At 41.2% G+C, this 26,294-nt stretch overlaps 1 protein-coding gene across 2 annotated transcripts in view; it reads right to left on the bottom strand.

Moving 5' to 3' along the window:
• Shisa6 (shisa family member 6) overlaps positions 1–26,294 on the bottom strand; it is a 297,355-nt gene that overhangs the window by 144,700 nt on the left and 126,361 nt on the right. For both annotated transcript variants that reach the window (XM_020151557.2, XM_074046840.1), the window contains exon 3: positions 12,772–12,867. In XM_020151557.2, the coding sequence (XP_020007146.2) occupies positions 12,772–12,867 (96 nt within the window). The remainder of the gene's footprint in view (positions 1–12,771; positions 12,868–26,294) is intronic.

Raw genomic sequence — 26,294 nt, 5'->3', positions numbered from 1 at the left:
ATTTGCTTGAAAGGATTGCCCAAACCTACAGTAAAGTTTGTGAAGAAAAAATAAACCTATGTTGGTATTCAGTCACCAAGATTTTTTTATTTGATGTCATCTCAGTATAGCCTATTATTTTGATAATTATAGAACTCTAGCATATAAATGTGTCTAACATAATTTACTCTGAACTCTTCTAAAAGTTCTGAAAACTCCTTATGGTTAAACATTTAAGTGTCATGCCTTGTAAACAAGTGTTAGATATAGAGGTCCCCAGGTAAGACTTAGTCTCTTTTGCTTCATATTATTGCCTAAATCTACTCTAATCAAAAAGTTAAAAACTGAAAAAACATGATATATGTATATGCACAAATCATTCAGTAACATTATAAGAGAACAAATAGTTTAAAGACTGGTTGGTATATCAGACGTAGTAACTGCTTCATGACTCAGATGTGGAAAACTCTTGGAGGCTGAAATGCATGAGGAAAAAAATGACTTGTATAGAGCCATAAAATATGAGCAGGACTTAAAGTAAGTGAAGATGTAGGAAGCCAAAGATTTCTGCTTTCATGGATACACAAATATGTGCATTTAGTAAGAGGTAAAGCATGCAAGGAAGACTACCCATATAAGGTTTGAACAGAGTAGAAAGATAAACAGAATGTCTGGGAAGGTGGAGAAACTTACAAGTCTAAGAAATGGTATTAAGATAGAAACTGGGAGCCACTCTAGAATTGTGAGTGTGACTTGTAAAAATGGTGTTGGAGGAAGATTAATTTGGCAAAGGAATGTGGTGAGGGGCGAGCAGAGAAGGTGAAGGTAGGATTTTCAGGTGTGCAGCTTTTAAATCAAATTAGAACTGAGTTGCAAAAGGCTTGCTTTGAGGGAGTGGACAGATGTGAACAAGCCCAGGAAAGTATTGAAATGAAGCCCACAGAACAAGGACGGGGGTGAGGAATGTGTATAAGAAGAGTCAACCAAAACAATGTTCATGCTTTCAGCTTGGGCAACTAGAAGAAAATAATGTCACTGAATTTTCATGAAAAATGAAAGTTGGTTTTGGACAAAAGATTGAATTCATATGAGGAAATGCTGCCTTTGAGGTGAGGCAGAAAACACTGGTACATCTCTCCCCTTCCATCCCCAATGCCTCTTCTCTTCTCAAAGACAGTTAATTTAGTTCAGCAAAAAGATGAGGTCTCTCATAAGGGCAAAATAGTTTCTGCCAGGTATTGAGGGGGTGTGGGGGAGAGGGAGAGAGCAGGGTGAGTAGTAAGGGAGGGGGTGGGGGCAGGGGGGAGAAATGACCCAAGCATTGTATGCACATATGAATAAAAAAATAAATAATAAAAAAAAAGATGTGGTCTCTGAGAAATAGACTGTGGATACCTAGCCTAGGAATGATGACACACTGATATCCTAGAAAAACTAACAGACTTTAGAGACAAGAAAATGTTCTCAAGGCTTTAAGCAAAAAGATCAAATAACTTATAAGATCATAAGATTTAAACTGTCATCAGATTTCTAAAAAAAATAAATAAATAAATCAACAAAAGCGCAGCATTAAAAAAAAACTCAGAGAAAGATGAGCCCTCTCCTTGAGCTAAATACATTTTTATTGCTTATAAATTACCCACTCTAGGTATTCTGTTATAGCAGTGCAGAATGTATTAAGACAAGGGCCAATGAAAATGTAGAAAAGCAAATTCAAACAGAGACCTGAACAATGGATGTACTAGACCAGTAAGGACAAGCAAGGAAGACCATACCAGACAGAAGGAGCAGCCTATGCATAGAAGCCAAGCAGAGAAGAGAAGAAAGGAAGTCAATGTTGGTTAGAGTGCAGGTACCAAGAAAGAGCTTCAGGCAATAAGCAGGAGCTGGATGTGCTTTACCCCTGAGTCATGCTATCAACAAAGGGATATAGGAAGAGAGGGAAACACGTGCTTATTGCCATTTAAGAGTTTTGAACTCAGTCAATATTTTTTATGATGGATGAGTGTTGTTCCAAAGAACTGGGTTAATATTTAAGATTCTGGCTCTAATAGATATCCTTAGGTTTTGCAAAATAGGAAGTCACAGTATGTCTGAGCTTTACCCTAGGTGGATAAAATGGATTAAGCCAGGTTAAATCAGGGTGAGGTGAGTTAGAACATTTGGCTGCTCAGTAGAGGACAGGATATGGGAACAAGAATGGAATCCTATGTAGGAGGCCTTACAAGTTATCTGGATGGGAGACAAGGACTGGGATGATGACTAAGAAGGGGAGAAACATGTACAAGTTTAAGAGAAGGGAACAGAATAGTAGTGGACTTGGAGGTAGGTGGTGAGGGAGACAAAGAGGTCAAGGATAGCATGCAGTATGTAGGGCTTTGCTTGAGCAATGGAGTAGCTAGTGAGGTGGAAAGACCAGGAGAAGAGCAGGTTAGGGTTAAAGAGCCAGTGCACAGTTATAACCGTTGTCCTTCCCAAACTATAGCTGTGCAATTGTATAGAAGAATCTGTCTCCAGGTTACTCCAGAGGCATCTGCACACCCATGTTTATTGCGGCACTATTCACAATAGCCAAGTTATAGAAACAGCCAAGATGCCCCACCACTGACGAATGGATTAAGAAAATGTGGTATCTATACACAATGGAATTTTATGCAGCCATGAAGAAGAACGAAATGTTATCATTCGCTGGTAAATGGATGGAACTGGAGAACATCATTCTGAGTGAGGTTAGCCTGGCCCAAAAGACCAAAAATCGTATGTTCTCCCTCATATGTGGACATTAGATCAAGGGCAAACACAACAATGGGATTGGATTTTGAGCACATGATAAAAGCGAGAGCACACAAGGGAGGGGTGAGGATAGGTAAGACACCTAAAAAACTAGCTAGCATTTGTTGCCCTTAACGCAGAGAAACTAAAGCAGATACCTTAAAAGCAACTGAGGCCAATAGGAAAAGGGGAACAGGAACTAGAGAAAAGGTTAGATCAAAAAGAATTAACCTAGAAGGTAACACACACGCACAGGAAATCAATGTGAGTCAATGCCCTGTATAGCTATTCTTATCTCAACCAGCAAAAACCCTTGTTCCTTCCTATTATTGCTTATACTCTCTCTACAACAAAATTAGAAATAAGGGCAAAATAGTATCTGCTGGGTATTGAGGGGGTGGGGGGGAGAGGAAGAGGGCGGAGTGGGTGGTAAGGGAGGGGGTTGGGGCAGGGGGGAGAAATGACCCAAGCCTTGTATGCACATATGAATAATAAAAGAAAAAAAAAAGAAGAATCTGTCTCCATATATGTAGAGATATCTTCAAGGAGGTCTCCTGAAGATAAGAAATGTCTTACATCTAAAGAAAAAGCTCAAATGACAGAATTTAGTTGGAACCACAGACTGAGGGGAAAATACTCAAGAACCTCCCCAGAACTCATCAACTCACATACAAAAGAGGGCAGAGAAGCCTGCTTATTCTACTCATTTGATCCATTGCCACCACCCCTGTTCCTGCCCAAGGCTGCCAAAGACTCAGCTTTCTTTAGCTCTAGTCACATAGGGCCTTCTCTGTGGATTCTGGCTTAGGTTCCATTTTCCCATTTCCAAATTATCCACATTTTGGCTTCCCCTTCTTTACTTGCTCTGGGATCCATGTCTTCATATGTACAAGCATAAGCTTCTGTCAAATCTACCCTGCTCCAGTCTGGACATAGCTGGTGCCTGCACATTAAAATCAAGCAGATTCAGGCATCTGCCTTCAATTGCTGTTATTAAAATACCAGAAAACCACTATACTCCCTCAGAATTACTCCCCCAGGTCAAAAGCAAAAAATGATTCATTGGGAAACAGATGAATAGAACAAGACTCAGACATTCATCCTATCAAGGAATGAAAAATTTATAAGCTCTGGCCCCTCTGAAGCCTGACTGCACATTTATGAATTGCTGGTAGAAGGGCCTTCAGGTATGAACTTTGAACATTGTGCTGTTCACCTTGGGTACAACTTCATCATCTCCATCACCATGCTCCTATCAAGAGGATCTTCCTGCTGCTACTTTGGAGTGCGGGCAAAAAAGGCCACTCTGTGAATACAAGGGCGCTCAAACTCAAAGGCCGCCTCTGAGGGAAAACTCACTGGTTTGTTCTATGCAGTAGTTGTATGTTCAGAAAGTGCCTTATCCTGGAACTATCCCAGCATATCAAATAAAAAAGGATCTCATCAGTCATCTGTTCTCTGCTTTACATGAGGAAACTGAGGTCTGACCTAATGAAACTCTTTGCAACAGGAGCCACTGTGCAGTCTCCAGGGAGCATCAACTTGGTCTCAGTCAATTCCTTCCAGCTCTGCAGGATGAGCCACCCAATGACTGATTCACATGGGAGAGGCAACTCTCAATGGGAAGAATAGAGCCCAGGAGAGTTGATCTTTCATTTGCTGTGTCCATACTGTTCATGGAGGAGTCAGGCACACATACAGGCTGCATTGTGTGTTTGCCTTGCTTCTTAGTTTTGTCTTAAATGCTGAAGAGTAGAAAGGAAGAGGAAGGAAAGGTAGTGCTAACCACCTGGAGTATTTTTAGTTACATTTATTTCTCAACTGATACATAAAAACAAAAAAACTGCACATATAAATGGGGAATCATGTTTACACTGTGTAATGTTCAAATCAGGGAAAACCTCTGCTCCTCATGCATCTATCACTTCTTTATGGTAAGACATCAAAATCATCTCTTCTAGCTCTTTGAAGCATGCAACGTGTTACTGTTGTCTGTAGTCACTCTACTGTGCAACAGCACATCAGAACTCTCTCAGCCCATCCACTGCACCTTAGCATCCATTGATCAGCCTTTTCACATCACTTCCTCCTCCTGACTTTCCTATTCCAGTGCTTTCTCATTTGGGGGAGGCAGCACTGGAGTTTGAACTCAGAGCCTCACATTTGCTAGGCAGATGCTCTTACCACTTGAGTCACTCTGCCAACTCTGTGTGTGTGTGTGAGACTGAGAGAGACAGAGAAAGAGAGAGAGAGAGAGAGATTGAGAGAGAGAGACAGAGTGTGTGTGTGTGTGTGTGTGCGTGTGTGTGTGATGGAGTTTTTCCAATAGAGTCTCATGAACTGTTCACCTGGGGCTGACTTCGAATTGCCATCCTCCTGATCTCTGCCTCCTGAGTAGCTAGGATTATAGGCATGAGCCTGGTGCTTGGCCTTTCCAGTAGTTTTTAACTCAACTTGTATTTTGTGTCTGGGACGATTTGGAACACCGCTTTCATCCCTGAGTTTTGGCTTCATCTTCCATGTCTTCCTTGAAAGTATTCTGTCCTCTGGTCCCTTTCCTGCTATCCCAACAGGTGTCCTGTACTCCCAAAACACCAGCATTTCCATGTCCTTGACTTTATAGATGCTCCCATGCTGAAATGACCTATTCAATTCAATTCAATTTTATTCTATTCTTCCTGCCCAACAAAGAGCATATCAACTCCTATCTCCTATAAGAGGTCATTCAGGACACTAAATAACTATGCTTTCTTCCTTTGAACCCCTTCTACTCTCCTTGGGGTCTATTTCAGGGCATTTCCCACTTATTTGACAAGAATTGTACTGCCTGGCATCTCATAGAAAGACAAAATGAACAACTGCAATACTCTGTTACCATTTCTGGTTCCCAATCTAGACAGTGGAGTCATTTAAAAAGTCCCTCTAGCTACTTAAAAAGCTGGACATCGATCTACCATTTGATCCAGCAATACCCTCTTGGGGATATACCCAAAAGACTGTTACTCCAGAGGCACCTGCACATCCATGTTTATTGCGGCACTATTCACAATAGCCAAGTTATGGAAACAGCCAAGATGCCCCACCACTGACGAATGGATTAAGAAAATGTGGTATCTATACACAATGGAATTTTATGCAGCCATGAAGAAGAACGAAATGTTATCATTCGCTGGTAAATGGATGGAATTGGAGAACATCATTCTGAGTGAGGTTAGCCTGGCCCAAAAGGCCAAAAATTGTATGTTCTCCCTCATATGTGGACATTAGATCAAGGGCAAACACAACAAGGGGATTGGACTATGAGCACATGATAAAAGTGAGAGCACACAAGGGAGGGGTGAGGATAGGTAAGACACCTAAAAAACTAGCTAGCATTTGTTGCCCTTAATGCAGAGAAACTAAAGCAGATACCTTAAAGCAACTGAGGCCAATAGGAAAAGGGGAACAGGAACTAGAGGAAAGGTTAGATCAAAAAGAATTAACCTAGAAGGTAACACCCACACACAGGAAATCAATGTGAGTCAATGCCCTGTATAGCTATCCTTATCTCAACCAGCAAAACCCCTTGTTCCTTCCTATTATTGCTTATACTCTCTCTACAACAAAATTAGAGATAAGGGCAAAATAGTTTCTGCTGGGTATTGAGGGGGGGGAGCGGGAGGGGGTGGAGTGGGTGGTAAGGGAGGGGGTGGGGGCAGGGGGGAGAAATGACCCAAGCCTTGTATGCACATATGAATAATAAAAGAAAAATGAAAAAAAAAATAAATAAAAATAAAAAGTCCCTCTATATTCCTTTTTTCAAATTATTTTCCTATTCAGCTATAGGACAACCTAGCTTCTAATATACAGGATATGGTAAATGGACTTCAGACCTAGAAATGACCTTGAAGACTACTGAGGGGACCTTCTTTTATATCAATGCCTCTCAAATTTTAAGGTGTATAGAATTACCAAGAGATGTTAAAATGCTGATTCTGATTCAGTCAGTTTGGGGTCTCTACTTGGAGACTTCAAGAGTCTCCATTTCTAATCAGTGCCCAAATGATGCCCTTACTGCTGTCCTGAAGTGTTAGTCTATAACCTCTGAAGCTGGAAGAACAGGAAGAATTACTTTTCATTGAGTGCTTCATGCTCTGGTTCATACAGTTATCCTACTATCTTCATGGTAGTCCTGAAAGGCAAGTGGCAGTATGACCTTATTTAAGATGAATGTCACAGAGTTCAGAGTCACATAGCAAGTGATGGAGCCAGGAGTTGAGCATGTCTCCCAATGACTTTTTTTGTTATTTTCTTTCTTTCATAATCATTGAATGAGGGAAGCTTATATCACTCTATGGGGGAAAGTGAGACTCAGGTTTAGGCTTTGACTCCAAGCAGAAAGGGCTTGAATTTCTTTATTCCACCATATTTATACTCAGCATAGAAGCAGAGCCTCAGAATAACATGGTTGTGTTCCAGATAGTGGTGTCCTGAGAACACCAATCTTATACCATACTTCTAGGCCACCATGAAATCCTGGTAATTATTGGTAGAGAGGTCATCTTTTTCCTGGCCACAGACCCCAAGTACTTGACTTAATACCATAGCTTAGCCATCAGGGTTTGTGAGACTCTTGGCAGTGAGTAGAAGATGAAGGAAGAAAATACCAAAAGCTGCCTACTGAAAAGGGGAAATTTCCAACTCAGATGACCAGGCAATGCCAAGACCAATAGCAGGAAGAGAGATTGTACTAGAACGAGCCTACTCCCAAGGCCAACTCTCAGGGTCACTGCAAGAGAAAGCTCAAGGTTGGTACTAGCAAGCTTGCAAAAAAAGCAGCAGTGCGGAGATGATAGACCTCTGGCTAGGCAAACAAGCCTCTGGGAAAACAGAAGAACTTGATCTTCTGCTTTCTCCCAAAGAGAATTTAAAGACATCACCCAGATTCAGGGTGTGATAGGCTTCATGTGAGCCTCCCCTCCTGCCTGATAGAAAAGCTAAGGAATAAAGGAATACATTCACGAATTCCAAGGCCCCAAGTAGCTCTCTTGTTCCACTGCTGTAGGCCATAGGAGTGTACAGCTGTACACAAGTTACTCCTCTTCTGATGAGAATAGCCATGCACCCTACAGGGAAGAGTTGAAACTTCCCAAGGCAAGCTGACTCATTGTCTCCTGACACGCATCTTTTTTTCCCTCTACTATTTCTGCTCTCCTTTTATCAGACCAGCAGGTTGTTCCTATAGATTGGCCCAGCTCCTACATGAGCAATATAGCAGACCCACAGGTAAGCATTAAACAATGACATGTACAGCATATGGCCTGGTAGATGGGAAGTTTTCTCTGTGACATTATTTATCAAAGTAATATGAGTTGCTGGATGGCTTAGATGTCACATGAAGACACCGGTCAGTGTGCCATTTCAACTCAAGCATTCTCTTAGGATGAGGTGAGCCAGAGGGTGATGTCCATTTCCTTGGCCAGCTTGTAGTCTGATTTTGCCAGTATCCAGCATGTTTCCTTGAGTGGGTCTCTGAAGACAAACCAGGTGGTGTTAGCTTACAGGTGGACTTTGTAGGTGGCTCAGGAAGTGGGTGCAAGACACTATTATCCTGATATTGGCCTGAATAGTTTAATTGCTGCTCACACTACTCTATATGGGGACAGAGTCCTGGGCCATAGGGAGGAAGGTCACAGCATCCTTTCAGCTTTCTGAAGGGTCATGGGTATTCTTATTAACAGGGCTCATGTGGCAAAGGGAATTCTGTAGAACGACTACCTTTGAGCAAAATGATTGAGCTGGCAAATAATTATTCAATTGAGAAACTCTTGAAGGTATTGCACTGGATTTTGCTTTGCCTTATATCTTTTTATTTTATTTGAATAGCAGTTATGTTAAGAGATGGGTTAGGATGGAATTCACCATTCATATAAATCCATTCATTGTGTGAGGTTGACTCATTTACAACAACATATGGAATTGTGCTGATGACACGTATTTTCCTAAGGGGAAGATTTAGGAATAGCCCTGTGTGTTGGCCAGGTTCATGTGAAACACCCTTGGTAAAGCTGGGCACACGGAGTCAATGACTAGTTCTTGGTGTTCAGCCGTTAATCAGCAGTGAAGAGGCATGGACTACCCGAGGGGGTTGGGTGGGGGGGTGCTGCTTCACATATGCAGATCAAATTACAAGTAGATGGCTTAGGGCTGTGGTGCCCTTGGTTGTAAACCTGAGAGCCCCTCCTTACTTTGCTCCCACTCCATCTGACCACCCTCCCTCATGGAAAGGCACAGGAAAGAATGCTTCCAGGTAGTACTAGCGTCACAGAGGCCATTCTCCAGCAAGACCTCCAGAACCTCTCTTCTCTTGCTGTACCTCCTGCCTCACTGTTTCCATGGAGACTGGATGCCTTCTGAGCACTGTGATTTATCTGGAGTCCAGCCTTCAAATACCTTAGTATAGTCTAACCCACTCACTCCCCTGGCTCTCCAGACTGTGAAAATATCTAAGCTAGATGCCTTTACTCAGATAGCACAGGGGTCTTTTTGCCACAATCCACTGATGGTCGGAAACTTCTTGTTGAAATCCTGATGTGGGGGTGAGGTTCCATGGTGGTCCATGTTCCTATTTTGTGTGTGTGTGTGTGTCTGTGTACTAGGGTTTGAACTCAGGGCCTACATTTTGAGCCACTCCACCAGCCCTTTTTGGTGAAGAGTTTTTTTTTTTTTTTGCGATAGGGTCTCTTGGAACTCTTTGCCCAGGCTGACCTCAAACCATGATCCTCCTGATCTCTGCTTCCTGAGTAGTCAGGATTACAGGCGTGAGCCACTGCCCAGCCCTACTTTCTTTTCTAGAAGAGAAGACCTGATCTTCACTACTTATAGAAGGCAAAGCCACAGGGAACCTAGACAAAAGGGCTGGCAGAAGAGGTGAGCATGGCATGGCCCTAGGGAGTATTTGATCAAACTAGCAAGTGGACCTGGGGAAGGGTCCAGGGGAAAGAAACTAGTGAGCCCAGACTTGGAGAAAGGAGTGGGTGGGATCCTGCAGCACATGCAGAGCCTGAAGAAGCTGGAGGAGGTCTCTGTACTCAGCTTTGATTAACTTCTCTGCTTCTTTCAGCCACCCATTACCCAAAGCCACACCACCTCAGAAATCCATACTATCATATTCCCCAGCCATAACATTGATCTAGAAGCTCTTATGCTTGCTTTCTGTTATCCTTCCCTTTTATTCCTGTCAGATCATTTACCAAAATTCATCAATGGCTAAAATTTGTACAGTTTCTGAATGTTAAAACCAATTCCTGGCTGCATTCTCATCTCAGCGAGTCAGAGATAAAGCAGGATCTATTGTCTAGCTTTACTGCCTCTTCTGCTCATATCTGGGGCTTGAGTTGCCAGGCAGCCACCTTGCAACTCCTCTTATTGCTGAGATTCTAAACTGGCACAGGGATTGTCATTTTTCCAGTTCTGATTCCATCATCTGTTCCAACATACTCACCTTTGGTTTTTTTTTGGGGGGGGGCAGCACTGGGGTTTAAACTCAGGCACAAGGCAGGTATTCTACACTTGAGCCATGCCTCCAGCCCCTTTTGCTTTAGTTATTCTTCTAGTAGGGTCTCATGTTTTTGTCCAGGGCTGGCCTCAGACTACCATCCTCCTACCTCTAGCTGAGATCCGAGGTGTCCACCATCACACCAGTACTCATCTTATTTCTTAGCATTGCCTCTCTTCCTTTATTTGCTTCCTCAGACCTCATGGTATGGCTGGCTGGGCAGCAGGATTGGTCATATCTAGCCTGTTCTTCAGAGCATCATTTAGACAGAATGGAGAGATCCATTCAGGATCTTTCTGTGAGGTCTGGAAAGTTCCACATAGGACAACCATTTCTGACATTCTCACCTGGTCTCCATCTCCCAGATAACCTCAGAGAAGTCCTGACTCTTGTGGCCTTAGAGTTCTGCCTTGCTTCACATAAGCAATGGACCTCCTTCCTATTTCTTTATACAAGAAAATGTCTACCTCAAGCCTTCTTATAACCCCTGACTGGGGTGTGGGTCTTTGTTCACCTTACCTGAGAGGTCTTCCCTGGCACAAGTAACTTCCTTCCACAGCACTCTCTGGACTCTTACATACTTCAGTTCTTTTCCTGAAACTATCTTCAAAAATTTATTTTGTCTTCTTAGCCCAACGAAATGTGAACTCCATTAGAATGGACTCTCTTTTGTTTACTTCTGAATGTTCCTTAGCATATAGTAGGCCTCATTAAATGTTGAATATGTATTTCTACTGCATGGAGTTTTTGGTGTTTCAGGTTGACCCACCTACAAGGGGTAGGATTAAGGGTGTAAAGTCATGCAGCAGAGAAGTCTTGCTAAGAGTTGCTGTGTTCTGTTTGAAAAGTCCAGATTTGTAGCTTCACTTCATGAGTTGTGGGTAATTGAAAACTAGCCTCTAAAATGGCCTACAATGATCTCCTCTCCTAATATCGTTCCTGTTTAGCTACCTCCCATCCTAAAGAGGACTGACTTTTGTAACCTATAAAATGTTATGACAATGATGGCATGTAACCAATATGCTTTGTCATAAAAGATGTTGTGGCTTATGTCTTTAACTTTCTTGGATCACTAGCTCTGAGGACATATACCCACCCAAGTAGCCCATGAAGAGAATGTCATGGTGAGGGACTGGGCCCCCTGCCAACAGCCAGCACAAGTGAGTGCACCATCTTGGAAGCATATCCCTCCCAGTCAAGCCTTCAGATGATGCAGCTCTGCCTGACATCATGATTACAAACTCACAAGAGACCCTCAATCCAGGAGCACCCAAATTCCCAACCCATAGAAACTATATGAGATAATAAATGTTTATTATTGTTTTAAAATGCTAAATTTTCATGTGATCTATTTCACAACGATAGAAAATTATCATGAAGTGAATGACGCAGGGGCTGGAAATTCCAGGTTTGAGTTGATATGAGTGTCTCTAGGATTGTATTTTTCTGTGGTTAACTGTGATCCCATTTCCCTTCTGGAGCCAACTGGTCCCAATTTGATTCGGCAACTCTTAGTAGCCACAAATGCCACCTGTATCCTCAATAAACTTTATTTAGACACAAAGAGACACAACAGAAAATACATACACAGATACAGATATTATTTTTCTCTATAGGATGAACAAACATCACATAGGGAATTTAAAAAGTAGGTGCATGGAATGTAAGACAATATTGCAGACTTCCTTGTTCACTCACACTTGAAACAGACACGTATTTCAGAGGAACACAGGAATATACTATCCCGGCAACAGGATTCACATTTGGTCTGTAACAGCACACAGGTGTTGGGAAGATAATCAAAGGAGTTGGGGATCCAGTTACTGTTGGTGTGACAGAATGCTCACAACACTAGTAGGATTCTGTTTAAACAAGAGCCAGAATCAGGGAGGATTCCATACTCCTGCACATATGCTCTGCAAGCTGTCAGCTAGGTTGTAAAGCAGCTGGGCAGAAACGCTAGGTTAGCTTTCATCTTGCAGCTTGAAGGTCTGTATAACCTCTACCTTTGTGTCCACATCACAGAGGTATACAGAGACACACTTAGGATGCTGAAACTCTCCACATGCACGCTGGCTTAGAAACCCATGTACAGAACATTGACATGAGGTTATAGACTGTGGCTTTCCAATGGGGAGGGAATAATAGCCAACAGGTGAACACACGCTTTGCAAATGCTGCTGCATCCATTGTTGGTGTTTCCCACCATGCTGCCTTGGTCCCCTCCCACAGGCAGCCACAAGCATCTGCATCCTGCTCCTTGCCATGGGCAGAGTGGGATGGATGTCTCTTGGAAGTCTATCACCCTCTAAAGTCACACCTGTGATCTCCAGGTCTCTCCTGTCCCCAGGACAAGATGCCATGGAACCACCCACTTATTCCTGTCCTGGATAAGCCTCTGGCCTCCACACCATCTTCACACTTCAGATTGGGGGTTCCCTAGGCAACCTCTGTATTTTAGTAAAAAATGGTTTCCACTGTACCCTTCGTGTGTCCTCTTCCTAATGTGACAAATCCAGATGAGATGAAGTTATGGAGATCTGGTCCTCCACTTCGGTAAGCATCCTTCCCATAATGCCCTGCAAGAAGATGGGGCAGAATTACCTGACGCATTCTCAACACCCACACAGAAGACAATCACAGCTCCATCTCACCCAACAATGATGGCGTGCTTATGTTCAAACCAGCAGCTAAGCCAGAAGGTCCAAGTAGTCCAGCAAAAAATATAACATATAATATATATATAATATATATTACTGAGAATATATTTCTATATATATTAATATACATAGATACACATATATACATTACATATAATAGTATATATGTCAATATATTACTGTGCCAAGAATAATGTTATGTTGAAAAGAGAGGAAGGAAAAGGAAACACATGGCTTGATCTTGGTATTTCTGACTGAGCACAAACCATAACAGAACATTGCTACTTTGTAGGTGTTCCTCAGTTTACAATGGGGTCAATTTCTGATCAACCCATGCCAACTTGAAACATCATAAGTCAAAAATACACATAACGCACCTAACCTACTGAACATCCCAGCTCAGCATTGCACACTGGAGAGGGTCGGTTTTTCCCCACATGAGCCGACTGCTGTGGCTCGCTGCCACTGCCCAGAATCACAAAGACATCATAGCATATCCTGCTAGTCCAGCAAAAGAACAAGATTCAAAATTTGAAGTCTGATTGCTACTGAATGTATACTGCTTTCTTTTATGCCATCATAAAATCAAAAATCACACATAGAACCGTACTAAGTTAAGCCCTTCTGTACTTGTCCAACCAACCTTTCTTCTGTCCTACCTTTCTTCTTTCTTGTTCTTCCCTTGTACATTTGCTTTCTTTCTTTCCTAGCATGAAGGAGTGGGCTTGATGGGGGCTACTTTGTGTATGTGTGTATTTCTGAATCATACATTTCCTATGGGGCTATAGACTAGTAACTTAAGAGAAATTCAACAACAGCTGAGGCTGACAAGTAGAATGGAGGTTATAGAACACTGGGAAAATATTTATGTGTTTTCCTTTCTTGATTTTCCACAATAAAACCACATTCCCCACCCCCCATCTAACCAGATGCAGACATCTGCCTGTGGGGTTGAGGTAAGAAAAAGACAGGGCATGTTAAGGGCTGTGGGAGAAGAAATTCAGAGAGAAAGAAGTTAATATTTCACTTCTAACATTCAAAATAGGATTTTACAATATGCTTGAAATACAGGCATTGTAAAGAAAGAAAGAACTCTCTAAATGCTAACCTAAAGTATGCACATGCAAAAGTGAAAAGTCATGCGGTCACAAGTGCATACTAAAAAAATTATAATTATTATAATGCATGGAATTACTTTAGATATATAGTTAAAAGTAGACAGAAAATGATAGATTAAATATGATACCAGTGCTGTAAAATTTCAAACCAGTGAATAGAAAAATTGAAAAGATTGAAAGAAAACCACAGCTATTGACACCTTCCCTTGGATAGTTGGAACATGAGTTTTAATTTATTTCTCCTTTGAGCTTTTCTATATTTTACAAGTTTTTTTCTACAATGAATATATGATTTTGCTAATATAAACAGGTAAAACAAATGTCCAACAGAGAAATTCATGACCAATGCAAACACACGCCAAATCAATTTTTCTTAGCAGGACACTCTCTGGGTCAGTAGATCTCAGCCCAAGGTGCACAGGAGAACCATCCCAAAGTTCTTCAAAATACAAATAGCTAAAGCAACTCCAGACATCCTAAGTCAGTCTATGCAGAGTTCTGGCACAGACAGGAGTATTTTGAAAGTACTCTCTAGGTTTCTAATGTAGAACCATCAGTGAGACTCATTATCCTAGCACAAGGGGAGAAACCAAGTTTTAACAAGTTGACTTTATTCAGGTGGGTTCAGGGAACATTTGCTGGACCGTCTTAGGTGCTATTTACGTGCCAGGCTCCAGCCCCCTTTCTCTGGAGGGTGAATTCTGGCTACTCTTCCTTCCTTCCTAGCCCAGATCTCAAACCTGAGCATGTATCAGAATACTCAGGAGCACTTCAAACCAATTGTTGGGCCTATTATGCCCAGAGATCCTGATTCAGTAGACTTGGTACAGAGCACAAGAGTTTGCATTTCTTTCAAGGTCCCTGAGATGCCAGAGCTGCTACCCAGGGACCACACTTAGACAATGGCCACCCAGGGCATGAGCACCATGAGAATTTTGCTACTGCTTCCTTGACTCCAGAATACATTACTCCATTTTTCAGGACTCACAGCTTTCCACAGGGAACGTTCTTTCTGAAAAACTCTGTGGTCACAACTCATAGGTTCACACAATTGTCAGAGCAGAATTAAAGGTTTCTGCACATATTCCACACTGTGTGACAGCTCCAGATGTACTCTGGGACCTGGAGAAATGCATCTTCCCCAGAGGGAGAAGGGATGTGTGGAAGCTGCACTACCCTGGGGAACACTGAGACCCTCCTCTGTATCAAACACCGTCAGTCTCTGCCCACCTCACCCGGTCACAGAAGAAAAGGAAGTAACAATTCAGAACCCTCATAAATTTGGGCCTCATTAATTCAGAACCTGTGATACATCCTGCAGAATCTGGGCTGGTTTATTTCTGTGCTTTTTATAAATAAAATTTTTGATAAACAAATCAATACCAAAGACGATGGAACATAAAACAGGGCCTGTGCTATTTACAAATCATTCTTATTTGTCAGCTGTAACAAGGTCTCTTAGGACTAAGCATTGCTCTAGTGCTTTGGGGCTTGTATGAAAGAGAACTTGTTTCTGGATCACCTACTGTGAGCCAGGCAGAGGAATGGAGCCTCTGAAAATATAGGGTTTTTTTTTTTTAAATAATAAGAGCTGACATTTTATAGTACATTATAGCTTATGGAGATTTCTTACAAGCACTATTAATTTGCATTTTAATCATTACTGCCTAGTAGGTTGTTGGTTATTGTCTCCCATTTTATTGATGGAAAAACACTTGCATCCAGCAAGTAGATGACTGAGCCAGCACTTACATCTAGGCCTCAGACTCCAAATACAATGGTCATTCCATGGTGCACATTTGGCTTCATTTATTCCTCAAGAGAACCCCTTGAAAAATGGTCACTTTACCAAGCTCATGGAGCTAGTCAGTGACTTATCCTGTATCTAGCTGCCTTCCAAACCCACAACATTCCTACAACCCTCACTCCCATGGCCTGAGAAATGAAACTATATCTTTCCTCTGAGATTGTACCTAAAACACGAAATAGAAGTGTTAGGTCAGGAGAATTCCACTTGGTAACATCCAAGTTTATAGAAGTTGAAGCTCAGTTGTTGAGTTTCAAGTCCTTGGGGTCTGAGTGTGGGGAAAAAAGCAAGAACACTGAGGCAGAAACAACAGCATTGGATGGGAGTAAGGAACTCTGCAGTCAAATCAGTTTGGAAAATACTGAGTTAAATCAAATGAAAAGCTACATGGAAACCAAATCTAAGGTCTTCTCAGAGGCAATCAGCAAGAAACTCTCTATGGAGTCCTTATGTTTCAAAGGTATCTCCAAGGACTCATTTTGGGAAAACTGCCAGGAGATTAAGATGGAAAAGCACAGTGACAGCTTCGGTTTTTGTGTGAGCTGAGGTCCTCAAATATGTGCCCAACTACCCTGTGAGTTGGGCTCAAATATGTGCCCAACTACCCTGGGTGGCACAAATGTTGCTAGGCTCCCACTCAGAACTCCTGATCTACAAGGTCAGAGATGGAGCCTGATAATTCCACTTTTTAACAAATTCCCAGGTGATGCATCTGATACTCTTTGGTCCACGGTTCACATTTTATGAACCATTATGTTAGAACTAATGACAGGTCATCCTTCAGCGGGACCTGAGGCCAGGTCTAGAATGATTTACCTTCTCTGCACTTTCCAAAGTTTATCATGTACAACGGCATCATGAAAGGATAAACAGTCCCTAAAAAGAGGAGCCCCATGCAGAAGAGAGAGGAGTCAATGTCTCTTGTGTTTCTTGGTGATGTATAGACTTTGATTGGTTGGTGATATGAAAGATAAGAATCTGTATCACTGAATTCATTAGCTGTAACACAAAGAACTGTCCTGCAGCAACTACCCCCAAGTCTCTGCCAGCTATTAGGACCAGAGGACAAAGTAGTACAAACTTTTACCGAATTACCATTCCAGAGAAACAGCCACATATCCAGCAGAACTCTAGGCAGAAGTAAACAAGAGCTTTGTGAAGCACCCCAGTAAAGTAGCATGAGCATTTGCCACATCACAGACAGACCAGCACACAACCCATGCCAGGAGTAGAGGTGGTTTCAGGCTTCAGAGCATGCCTGGCACCACCTGCTACACCTAACTCTGAGAAGCAGCATATGGGTGACATCTCTCCAGCCAGTTCTGCAATGAAGACTCTCATCTTCACCACTGACAGCCCTCCACAAAGCAGCAGAGGATTTAGTGTAGCTCAGTCTCTGTTCAGGCTGCCTTGACCTCCTGAGAAAATTCCATGCCCTTCCCAAATCTCAGCAGAAGCCCAAAGTCAGAGGGACAGAGGCAAGGGACACAGTTCCCAGGCAGGAAGAGATTAAAGCAGAGAGGTCCCAGGCTGAGTTCCCTGGAGTCACACAGTGCTGCTGGCTCTGATAAGGAAGAAACCAGAGAGAAAGTCTCTCTGTGAAGGAGATTTGCTACAAGAAATTGGAGGAAAAATGAGATACTATCCAGATGGTGATCTCCATAAGACTCAACAGAATTTTTTGCATCTGTGAAATTAGATTAAAGTCCTGGGAAGGAAACAAACAAATCAGGACCATTTGCCTGGACTTGCAGATCTGAACCACAAAATGGATTCAGAGGGAAACTAGTGAAGTAGAATCCAATGAGAAATGCACTACACACTCAGTAGGGAAAGACAAAGAGATGAACACTGTGTGAAAAAAGACAGGACACAGTGGCCAATTCTAGGACTCACAATCCACTCAAAATAAGACTCCCACAAGAGAGACAGAAAGGACAGCTCAGAAACAATAATTAAAAGTTCATAGTTTCTTTTTTTCTCTGAGCAGATAGGAGATTTTAGTCTTTAGATTCAAAGAAAGAATCAAGTATAAGAAGGGATCAATATCTAAATATATCCTGATGAAGTGCCATTGAAAAATAAAAACAAATAATAAAAAAAAACCTCAGGGCAACTTCATAAAACATGAAATCTATAGAAAGTAAAACAACCTTCCTAAGAATTTAGAGTCTTACTTCCATGGGAGGGCAACAAGGTATGAACACTGTTATCTACAACTCAGTTGACATGTTTTTAATCTCCCTAAACTCTGGATTCCTCAAATGGAAAAGGAAAACAGTAACAGTACCCATTTTGTAGGGTTGCTGGGAAGATTAAATGAGTTAATGTATAACTCATATTAGGCTAGTACTCTTACTATGTAAGAGTTTGCTCATATTTTTGAATAAAGATGTTTTGATCCCATTCCTCTACCTTAAAATTCACTGGAAACAATGAAAAGGAGGGAGAAAGGAAAAAACTTCGAAAAAGGTAGACCTTTCACTCAACAGTGGCAGAACAATTAGGGAAAGTATACCCACACAAATATACAAAAGAACAGAGAGATCAATTCAAGGAGGACTGAGGACCTAAATATAAAAAAATCAAATCCTAAAAGTTGTTCAAAAAAAGAATATAGAGAATTATGCTACTGGATCTGGGAGCGTGAAATAACTTTTAAATAAGACTCAAAAGGATGAAACTAGAGAAGAAACAATGGAAAACTTTTATTTATTTTGTTTGTTTGTTTTTCCTTTCTTTTAAACAACATACTGTTGTTTGTGCCTCCCCCTCACCTCTTCTTTTGTTTTCCAATTTGAAACAATGGGAAACTTTTAAACTGTGATAAATCAAAAGCAATCATAAGGTTATATGTCAAAGACTAGAAAATACATTTATATTAATACCCAAAACACATAACTAACTTCAAATTAATAAAAAAAAAATCCAAATAAAAAAAATATGCAAAATCAATGAATAGGCAACTCATAGAGGAGAAAACCCAATGGGCCAATACACATGAAGTACTGTTCAGTCTCACAAGTAATCAGGAAAATTCAAATTAAAACCATAATGAGGTGTCATTTCACACCCAACAGACTGGCAAAAATTAAAATGCCTGAGACTACTGACATGGATAAGTAGGAACAAGAACTCACATATCCTTCTGACAGGTGAATTTGTACAACTGCTTTGGAAAGAATGTTGGCAATGGTTGATAAAATTGAACAAGGATATCATAAATTTTGCGATTCTATATCTAGGTATATCCCTAGATACATCTTCAAGTGCACATAAGGAGCTATGCACAAGCAAATTCATATGCAATACTATTTACAGCAGCAACAAACTGGGGAGACGTCCCTACTCTCACCAAGAGAAAATTGATAAATAATGGTGTGTTCATACAATGAAATGGAATGGAATGAATAGAACCAGAACTCTAAATTTCAACATACTTAATTCTCAGCTATGATGTTCAGCACAGAAAGCAAACTGAAGAAAAACAGGGTGGCAAAACATAGAAGGAGGTTTAAAATAGGCAATATAACACCGTACGCTTTAAGGACATGGGCGTAATTATTATAGGTGATGGGCTTCATACAAATATATGATATAGAATGATGAAACCTCCTGTGATTGCTTTAAGTGGGGCAGGGAGGGGTGTGCAGTGGTGGGGGGAAGTGGTGAGGGTGATCCACCTAATGTACAAGGTAAATCCATTCAGAATTGTCACAGTGAATCCCCCCGTACAATTAATATATCCTAATAAAAACGGAAAAAAGACACTCAGCAAAATAGTAAATGTAGATTTTAATGTAACAGATACTTCGTAGGTAAGAGTGGGAATATAATTGAGGAAAGGTATATGAGGTGGTTTTTGTTCTGTCTCCTATGCTGAGTATCAGGAGACATATTTCACTATTAAGTAATTATTTTATTTTGTTTATAAGGTAGAGAGATAGATATGAGATGTAGATAATGTATAGACAGATGACAGACAGACGATGGATGAATAGATGGATGGACAGATAGATTAATAGACTTATAAACTATGTTGGGTTAAGAAACTGTTACTCAAAGATTTTATTCATTGCCAAATTTTTCTTTAAGAATAAAGGCAACAAATAATTTACAGTTTTAAGAACTCTGAGACTAAAATATCCACAAATCCCTGCTGAGCGGGAGAGTAAAAACCTACCCAATGATGAAATCTGTCAAGTAAGAAGCAAAACTACAGAATCTCTAAAACCGTGACTATTTCTTTGTTATTTTTCAAGCAGTACACATATCCAAAGATTCATTAAGAGAAGACTGATAAATTAGATTACACACATTAAAACATTCAGTGAATCGTCTTTAGGGACAGAAACAAAATCAAAGGATACCGGGGCTGCTCAGGAAAAGCGGGTGTACAAACAGGGCAATAAAAGTGCACTGTGGGGATGAAACACAGTGCAAAGCAGCTTCAGGGACAGGAACAGCCCTCCCCCTTTAGAGCTGCTTGCAATGCAGAGCACGCCCTTGGAACAAAGGTGGAGCTGGTCTCTGACAAGCTGGGGAGGGGTGCTCTGCAACCATGCACCAAATGTAAACTTCTTTATGGAAAAATACACCCAAGACAACAGACAGAATACATACCAAACCCCAAGGACAAATTTTCAATACATTTTCTTTCCTTATGAAAAGCTCGATCACATCAGTAATGAGAAGATTCTCACACTCACAAAAAAAAATGTGCACAAAAATAGGAACAGGAAATTGTCACCACCTCACACTCGCCCCAAAAAGGAAGCTTTAAAAAAAATAAAGACCAGTGGTTACATAAAATATGATTAATCTTAACTGCTAATTAGGGAAACGCAAATCAAAATATAAGATACCTTTAAAAAAAAAAGTCAATCAATGTGATAAAACTGATGAATTTAAAGATACTCAATGCCAAGGGAACAGGTACTTTCATCACTGCTCATGGGAGGATGAATTGACAGTGCTATTATTTGACTTATTATCCCACTCTAGGAATTTTTTCCTTATATATACTCTCGAATTTTTCCATAGTATATGATTCCGGGCTAAACAGTACAGAATTGATTGCAAAGAGTTTTTGCCAATGGAGAACTGACTACCCTGTAGTGATGGAAGACTATGCAGCTGTAAAAAGGAATGAGGTACAGTTGTATGCATGCTGATATGGGAAGATTTCCAAGAAAGAAAGTTAAAAAAAATAAGCAAGACACAGATCAATGCTTCAGCACAGTCCATATTATATAAATAACAATGAAAAATCCAAGCCAGGAGTGGTGGCTCACACCTGTAATCCCAGCTACTCAGGAGGAAAGAGATTAGGAGGATCAAGGTTGAAGACCAGCCAGGAGAAAAAGTTCACAAGACCCCATCGCAATGAAAAAGGCTGGGTGTGGTGGCATACACCTGCCATCCCTTCTACTTGGGAGGCATAAGTAGGAGGTTAAAGGTCCACGATAGTCCCCAGCAAAAATCTGAGACCCTATCTTAAAAATAACCAAAGCCAAAAGGAATGGAGGTATGGATTAAATGGTAGATTACCCGCCTAGCAAGCAGGAGGTCCTGAGTTCAAACTCTAGTATAAATAAATAAATATTAATAAGAAGAGAATGCATACAGGTCCATGGCAAGTAAGATGGTTCATGCAAATGTTTTTTTCTGGAAATAATCATGAGCACAAACTAATAAGATTTCCTCTCCTTTGGGAGAGGGACTGAAATGAAAGGATTTTAAAATTTTTATTACTTTGCTCATTGTTTGGATTTTCTAAACATATATATGTGTCACGTTTATTTTTGTAACATTTACAGGTTATTTACCCTAACTTTTGAGGTGGAGTCATCTTTTTGTTTTCTTCTTGGTGCTTCTTTATATGATGTTTTTCAAAATCTTTAATAAAATTCTTTTTGTAGGAATACAAATAGGTAAAGAAACTGTCAAAATATCCCCATTTGCAGACGACATGATCCTATACCTTAAAGACCCAAAAAACTCTACTCAGAAGCTTCTAGACATCATCAATAGCTATAGCAAGGTAGCAGGATATAAAATCAACATAGAAAAATCATTAGCATTTCTATACACTAACAATGAGCAAACGGAAAAAGAATGTATGAAAACAATTCCATTTACAATAGCCTCAAACAAAATCAAATACCTAGGTGTAAACCTAACAAAAGATGTGAAAGACCTCTACAAGGAAAACTATACACTTCTGAAGAAAGAGATTGAGGAAGACTATAGAAAGTGGAGAGATCTCCCATGCTCATGGATTGATAGAATCAACATAGTAAGAATGTCGATACTCCCAAAAGTAATCTACATGTTTAATGCAATTCCCATCAAAATTCCAATGACATTCATTAAAGACATTGAAAAATCTACTGTAAAATTTATATGGAAACAGAAGAGGCCACGAATAGCCAAGGCAATACTCAGTCAAAAGAACAATGCAGGAGGTATCACAATACCTGACTTCAAACTATATTACAAAGCAATAACAATAAAAACAGCATGGTACTGGCACAAAAACAGACATGAAGACCAGTGGAACAGAATAGAGGATCCAGATATGAAGCCACACAACTATGAGCAACTTATCTTTGACAAAGGAGCTAAAAATACACGATGGAGAAATAGCAGCCTCTTCAACAAAAACTGCTGGGAAAACTGGTTAGCAGTCTGCAAAAAACTGAAACTAGATCCATGTATATCACCCTATACCAAGATTAACTCAAAATGGATCAAGGATCTTAATATCAGACCCCAAACTCTTAAGTTGATACAAGAAAGAGTAGGAAATACTCTGGAGTTAGTAGGTATAGGTAAGAACTTTCTCAACGAAACCCCAGCAGCACAGCAACTAAGAGATAGCATAGATAAATGGGACCTCATAAAACTAAAAAGCTTCTGTTCATCAAAAGAAATGGTCTCTAAACTGAAGAGAACACCCACAGAGTGGGAGAAAATATTTGCCAACTATACATCAGACAAAGGACTGATAACCAGAATATACAGGGAACTTAAAAAACTAAATTCTCCCAAAACTAATGAACCAATAAAGAAATGGGCAAGTGAACTAAACAGAACTTTCTCAAAAGAAGAAATTCAAATGGCCAGAAAACACATGAAAAAATGCTCACCATCTCTAGCAATAAAGGAAATGCAAATTAAAACCACGCTAAGATTCCACCTCACCCCTGTTAGAATAGCCATCATCAGCAACACCACCAACAACAGGTGTTGGCGAGGATGCAGGGAAAAAGGAACCCTCTTACACTGTTGGTGGGAATGTAGACTAGTACAACCACTCTGGAAAAAAATTTGGAGGCTACTTAAAAACCTGGACATCGATCTACCATTTGATCCAGCAATACCACTCTTGGGGATATACCCAAAAGGCTGTTACTCCAGAGACACCTGCACATCCATGTTTATTGCGGCACTATTCACAATAGCCAAGTTATGGAAACAGCCAAGATGCCCCACCACTGACGAATGGATTAAGAAAATGTGGTATCTATACACAACGGAATTTTATGCAGCCATGAAGAAGAATGAAATGTTATCATTCGCTGGTAAATGGATGGAATTGGAGAACATCATTCTGAGTGAGGTTAGCCTGGCTCAAAAAACCAAAAATCGTATGTTCTCCCTCATATGTGGACATTAGATCAAGGGCAAACACAACAATGGGATTGGACTATGAGCACATGATAAAAGCGAGAGCACACAAGGGAGGGGTGAGGATAGGTAAGACACCTAAAAAACTAGCTAGCATTTGTTGCCCTTAACGCAGAGAAACTAAAGCAGATACCTTAAAGCAACTGAGGCCAATAGGAAAAGGGGAACAGGTACTAGAGAAAAGGTTAGTTCAAGAAGAATTAAGCTAGAAGGTAACACCCATGCACAGGAAATCAATGTGAGTCAATGCCCTGTATAGCTATCCTTATCTCAACCAGCAAAACCCCTTGTTCCTTCCTATTATTGCTTATACTCTCTCTTCAACAAAATTAGAGATAAGGGCAAAATAGTTTCTGCTGGGTATTGGGGGGGGAGAGGGAGGGGGCGGAGTGGGTGGTAAGGGAGGGGGTGGGGGCAAGGGGGAGAAATGAACCAAGCCTTGTATGCACATATGAATAATAAAAGAAAAATGAAAAAAAATAAATAAATAAAAGTCTTTTTGTAATATGACGTACAAGGACCAGGAAAAGAGCAGGGCCACTTTTCCCTGTGTAAATGACAAAGCACTTATCAAACGCAGATCCTAACACCTACTGCACAGGATGGCGGTGGGGATTAAGTGTGAGGAGGCATATCGAGCACTTCCTCTAATACTCAGTACCAATAATCCCTCAACAAATGGGAGTTGCTCTTGCATTGAGCCCAGTATCTTTTCCCTTTCTCAGGCGGGGGGGGGGGGGGGGGGGGGGGCTCCCAGGCAACTTCTTACTCTGCATGTGCTCAAGATGACCTCAGGCCAGAAAAAGTCATAGTCAGAAGGAGCTGCAGAGTCCCAGCTGTAAGATCAGACCTGACCTGAGGGCTCTTTCCCCTGGAGAAACCTGGGGGCTCTTTTCAGTTCCTAAGACCCTACAACCCAGCTCTATAATACGGAGGGGATTGGGAGCAAAGACACCTGTGCTTCTCCATGCAGTCACTCTTCACTGAGCAAATAAGGTGGTTTCCAAGCCTACCCTACCAAGGTAAACTGAGACAGCCGTGGTCTAACTGCACATTACACTGATAAGGAATGTTTACTAGTTTAAAAATCTCTTGCAAGCAAGTGCTGAGAATGCATTATTCCATGTGCCAATTCTAGTGCTTGCCCACACAGCTCACATGGACTGTGTCCTCAGTACCTGTGAAGTTAGTAGAGCTATTGGCCAAAACTTTCCTCTTGGGTCTTTCCTCTGCCTAGGCAGTGGCCTGGGGAGACAAGGAGGACCATCCCCAGGTGCCAGCCTACTGGTGAAGGCAAGGTGTTCACAATTGCAAGGGCTCAGAATAGATGATCCTAGGTCACCAGAATAGTTTGAAGACCACCTTGCCCAGTGGTCTCATTGGGCAGAGGAGGAAATAAAAACTCAGAGAGGTGAGTAGGAGCATTCTCCAGGTCAGTCAGTCACACAGGGAGACAGTTTTGGACCCAAACTCATTCATTTTCAAGATGGTACTCGGCCCCCCGAAAGCACAAGAGCTCATCAGATGCCTAAAAGATGAAGAGACCAGACAGGGTGGGACAGCACCAAGAACCTAGAATACAGCTTGATAACCACCCAACAAGAGGGCTATCCTTCGGAAAACAATTCATAAGCAAATCCCTTTCAATTCAAGTAAATGTTCCCTCAGATCATCAGTTTTGTCAGTACAGACTTTAAAATTCTTGGTATTTTGTGTTCAAAAGCAAAACCAAATAAACATAAATATACACATGATTTCTCCAGACATCTCCACTTTAGCCAAGGGCAAAGTCTAGGTCAACCTCATTCACTTCTACTGGGGAGCTCCACCAGGGTCTCTTGTAACTGGGATGTTAGATTTGTTTCCTCTATTATTAAAGAAAGCGTTACATGGTCTAAAAATAAAAGTTTGAAAACTATATGTTTTCTTGCATGCCCTAATTATTTTCCAAGGGGAAAAGAGTGAGGATGGTTTCTAAGTGGAGACAGTATTACTCTTTAGAGATTTTAGGTCTATACTCTAGTTCCTTTCCTCTAGACAGAATCAGAAGACACTGCAACTAAAAGAGTGCTTGAGGTCACCTTTTCTAGCTTCTGTATTTATCAATGAGGAAACTGGGGCTGGGGAGGGAGAACCAGCCAATCAAGGTCATAGAAGTTTGACTGGTGGCCTCTGTATAGACCAGAGCAATGCACCGCACAGCCCACAGCCTGCTCCATGCTGGGGGAAAAGGCACCAAGTCTTATTTCTATTCCAGGGGACCCCAGTGCACCAGTTATTTTCTCTTTGGATACGCTGGCTGCAATCCCCTTGGAAAGATGCCCAGTCTAACTAAATCCCTGTCTCTGACTGCAATCAACATTCAGTGCTGTCTCATTGTTGTAAGCAGGATGCTGGCCAAGAGAAGTCCTGAAGACCCAGACAGGAAAGGCATAGGATGCAGGCACTCTGCAAGAAAGGGCAACTTTTTCTTTGCTGTAAACATCTTACAAGGTTAGGGAGGTGAGGGTAGACCTCAGGGCTCTATTATGAAATAAGTGAGTTGGTCAGATTCCTCTTGTTGTCACCTGCAGATGTATAGTGTTCTAGACCTGTGGGAGAATGAGACCTGCTTTCCCCTCTGTTTCTTGCCCTCTTCTCACACTCTGCACTTGAGCTTCCTACAAGTACATCCAAACTACTGGGGTTTAATGAAGTGATCCTGAGAAACTGCCACCACTTTCTATTAT

This window comes from Castor canadensis, chromosome 11 (genome assembly GCF_047511655.1).
Source record: "Castor canadensis chromosome 11, mCasCan1.hap1v2, whole genome shotgun sequence".
Taxonomy (NCBI): domain Eukaryota; kingdom Metazoa; phylum Chordata; class Mammalia; order Rodentia; family Castoridae; genus Castor; species Castor canadensis.
The sequence above is the reverse complement of the archived record's forward strand: the minus strand, read 5'-3'. Positions and strand labels throughout refer to the sequence as shown.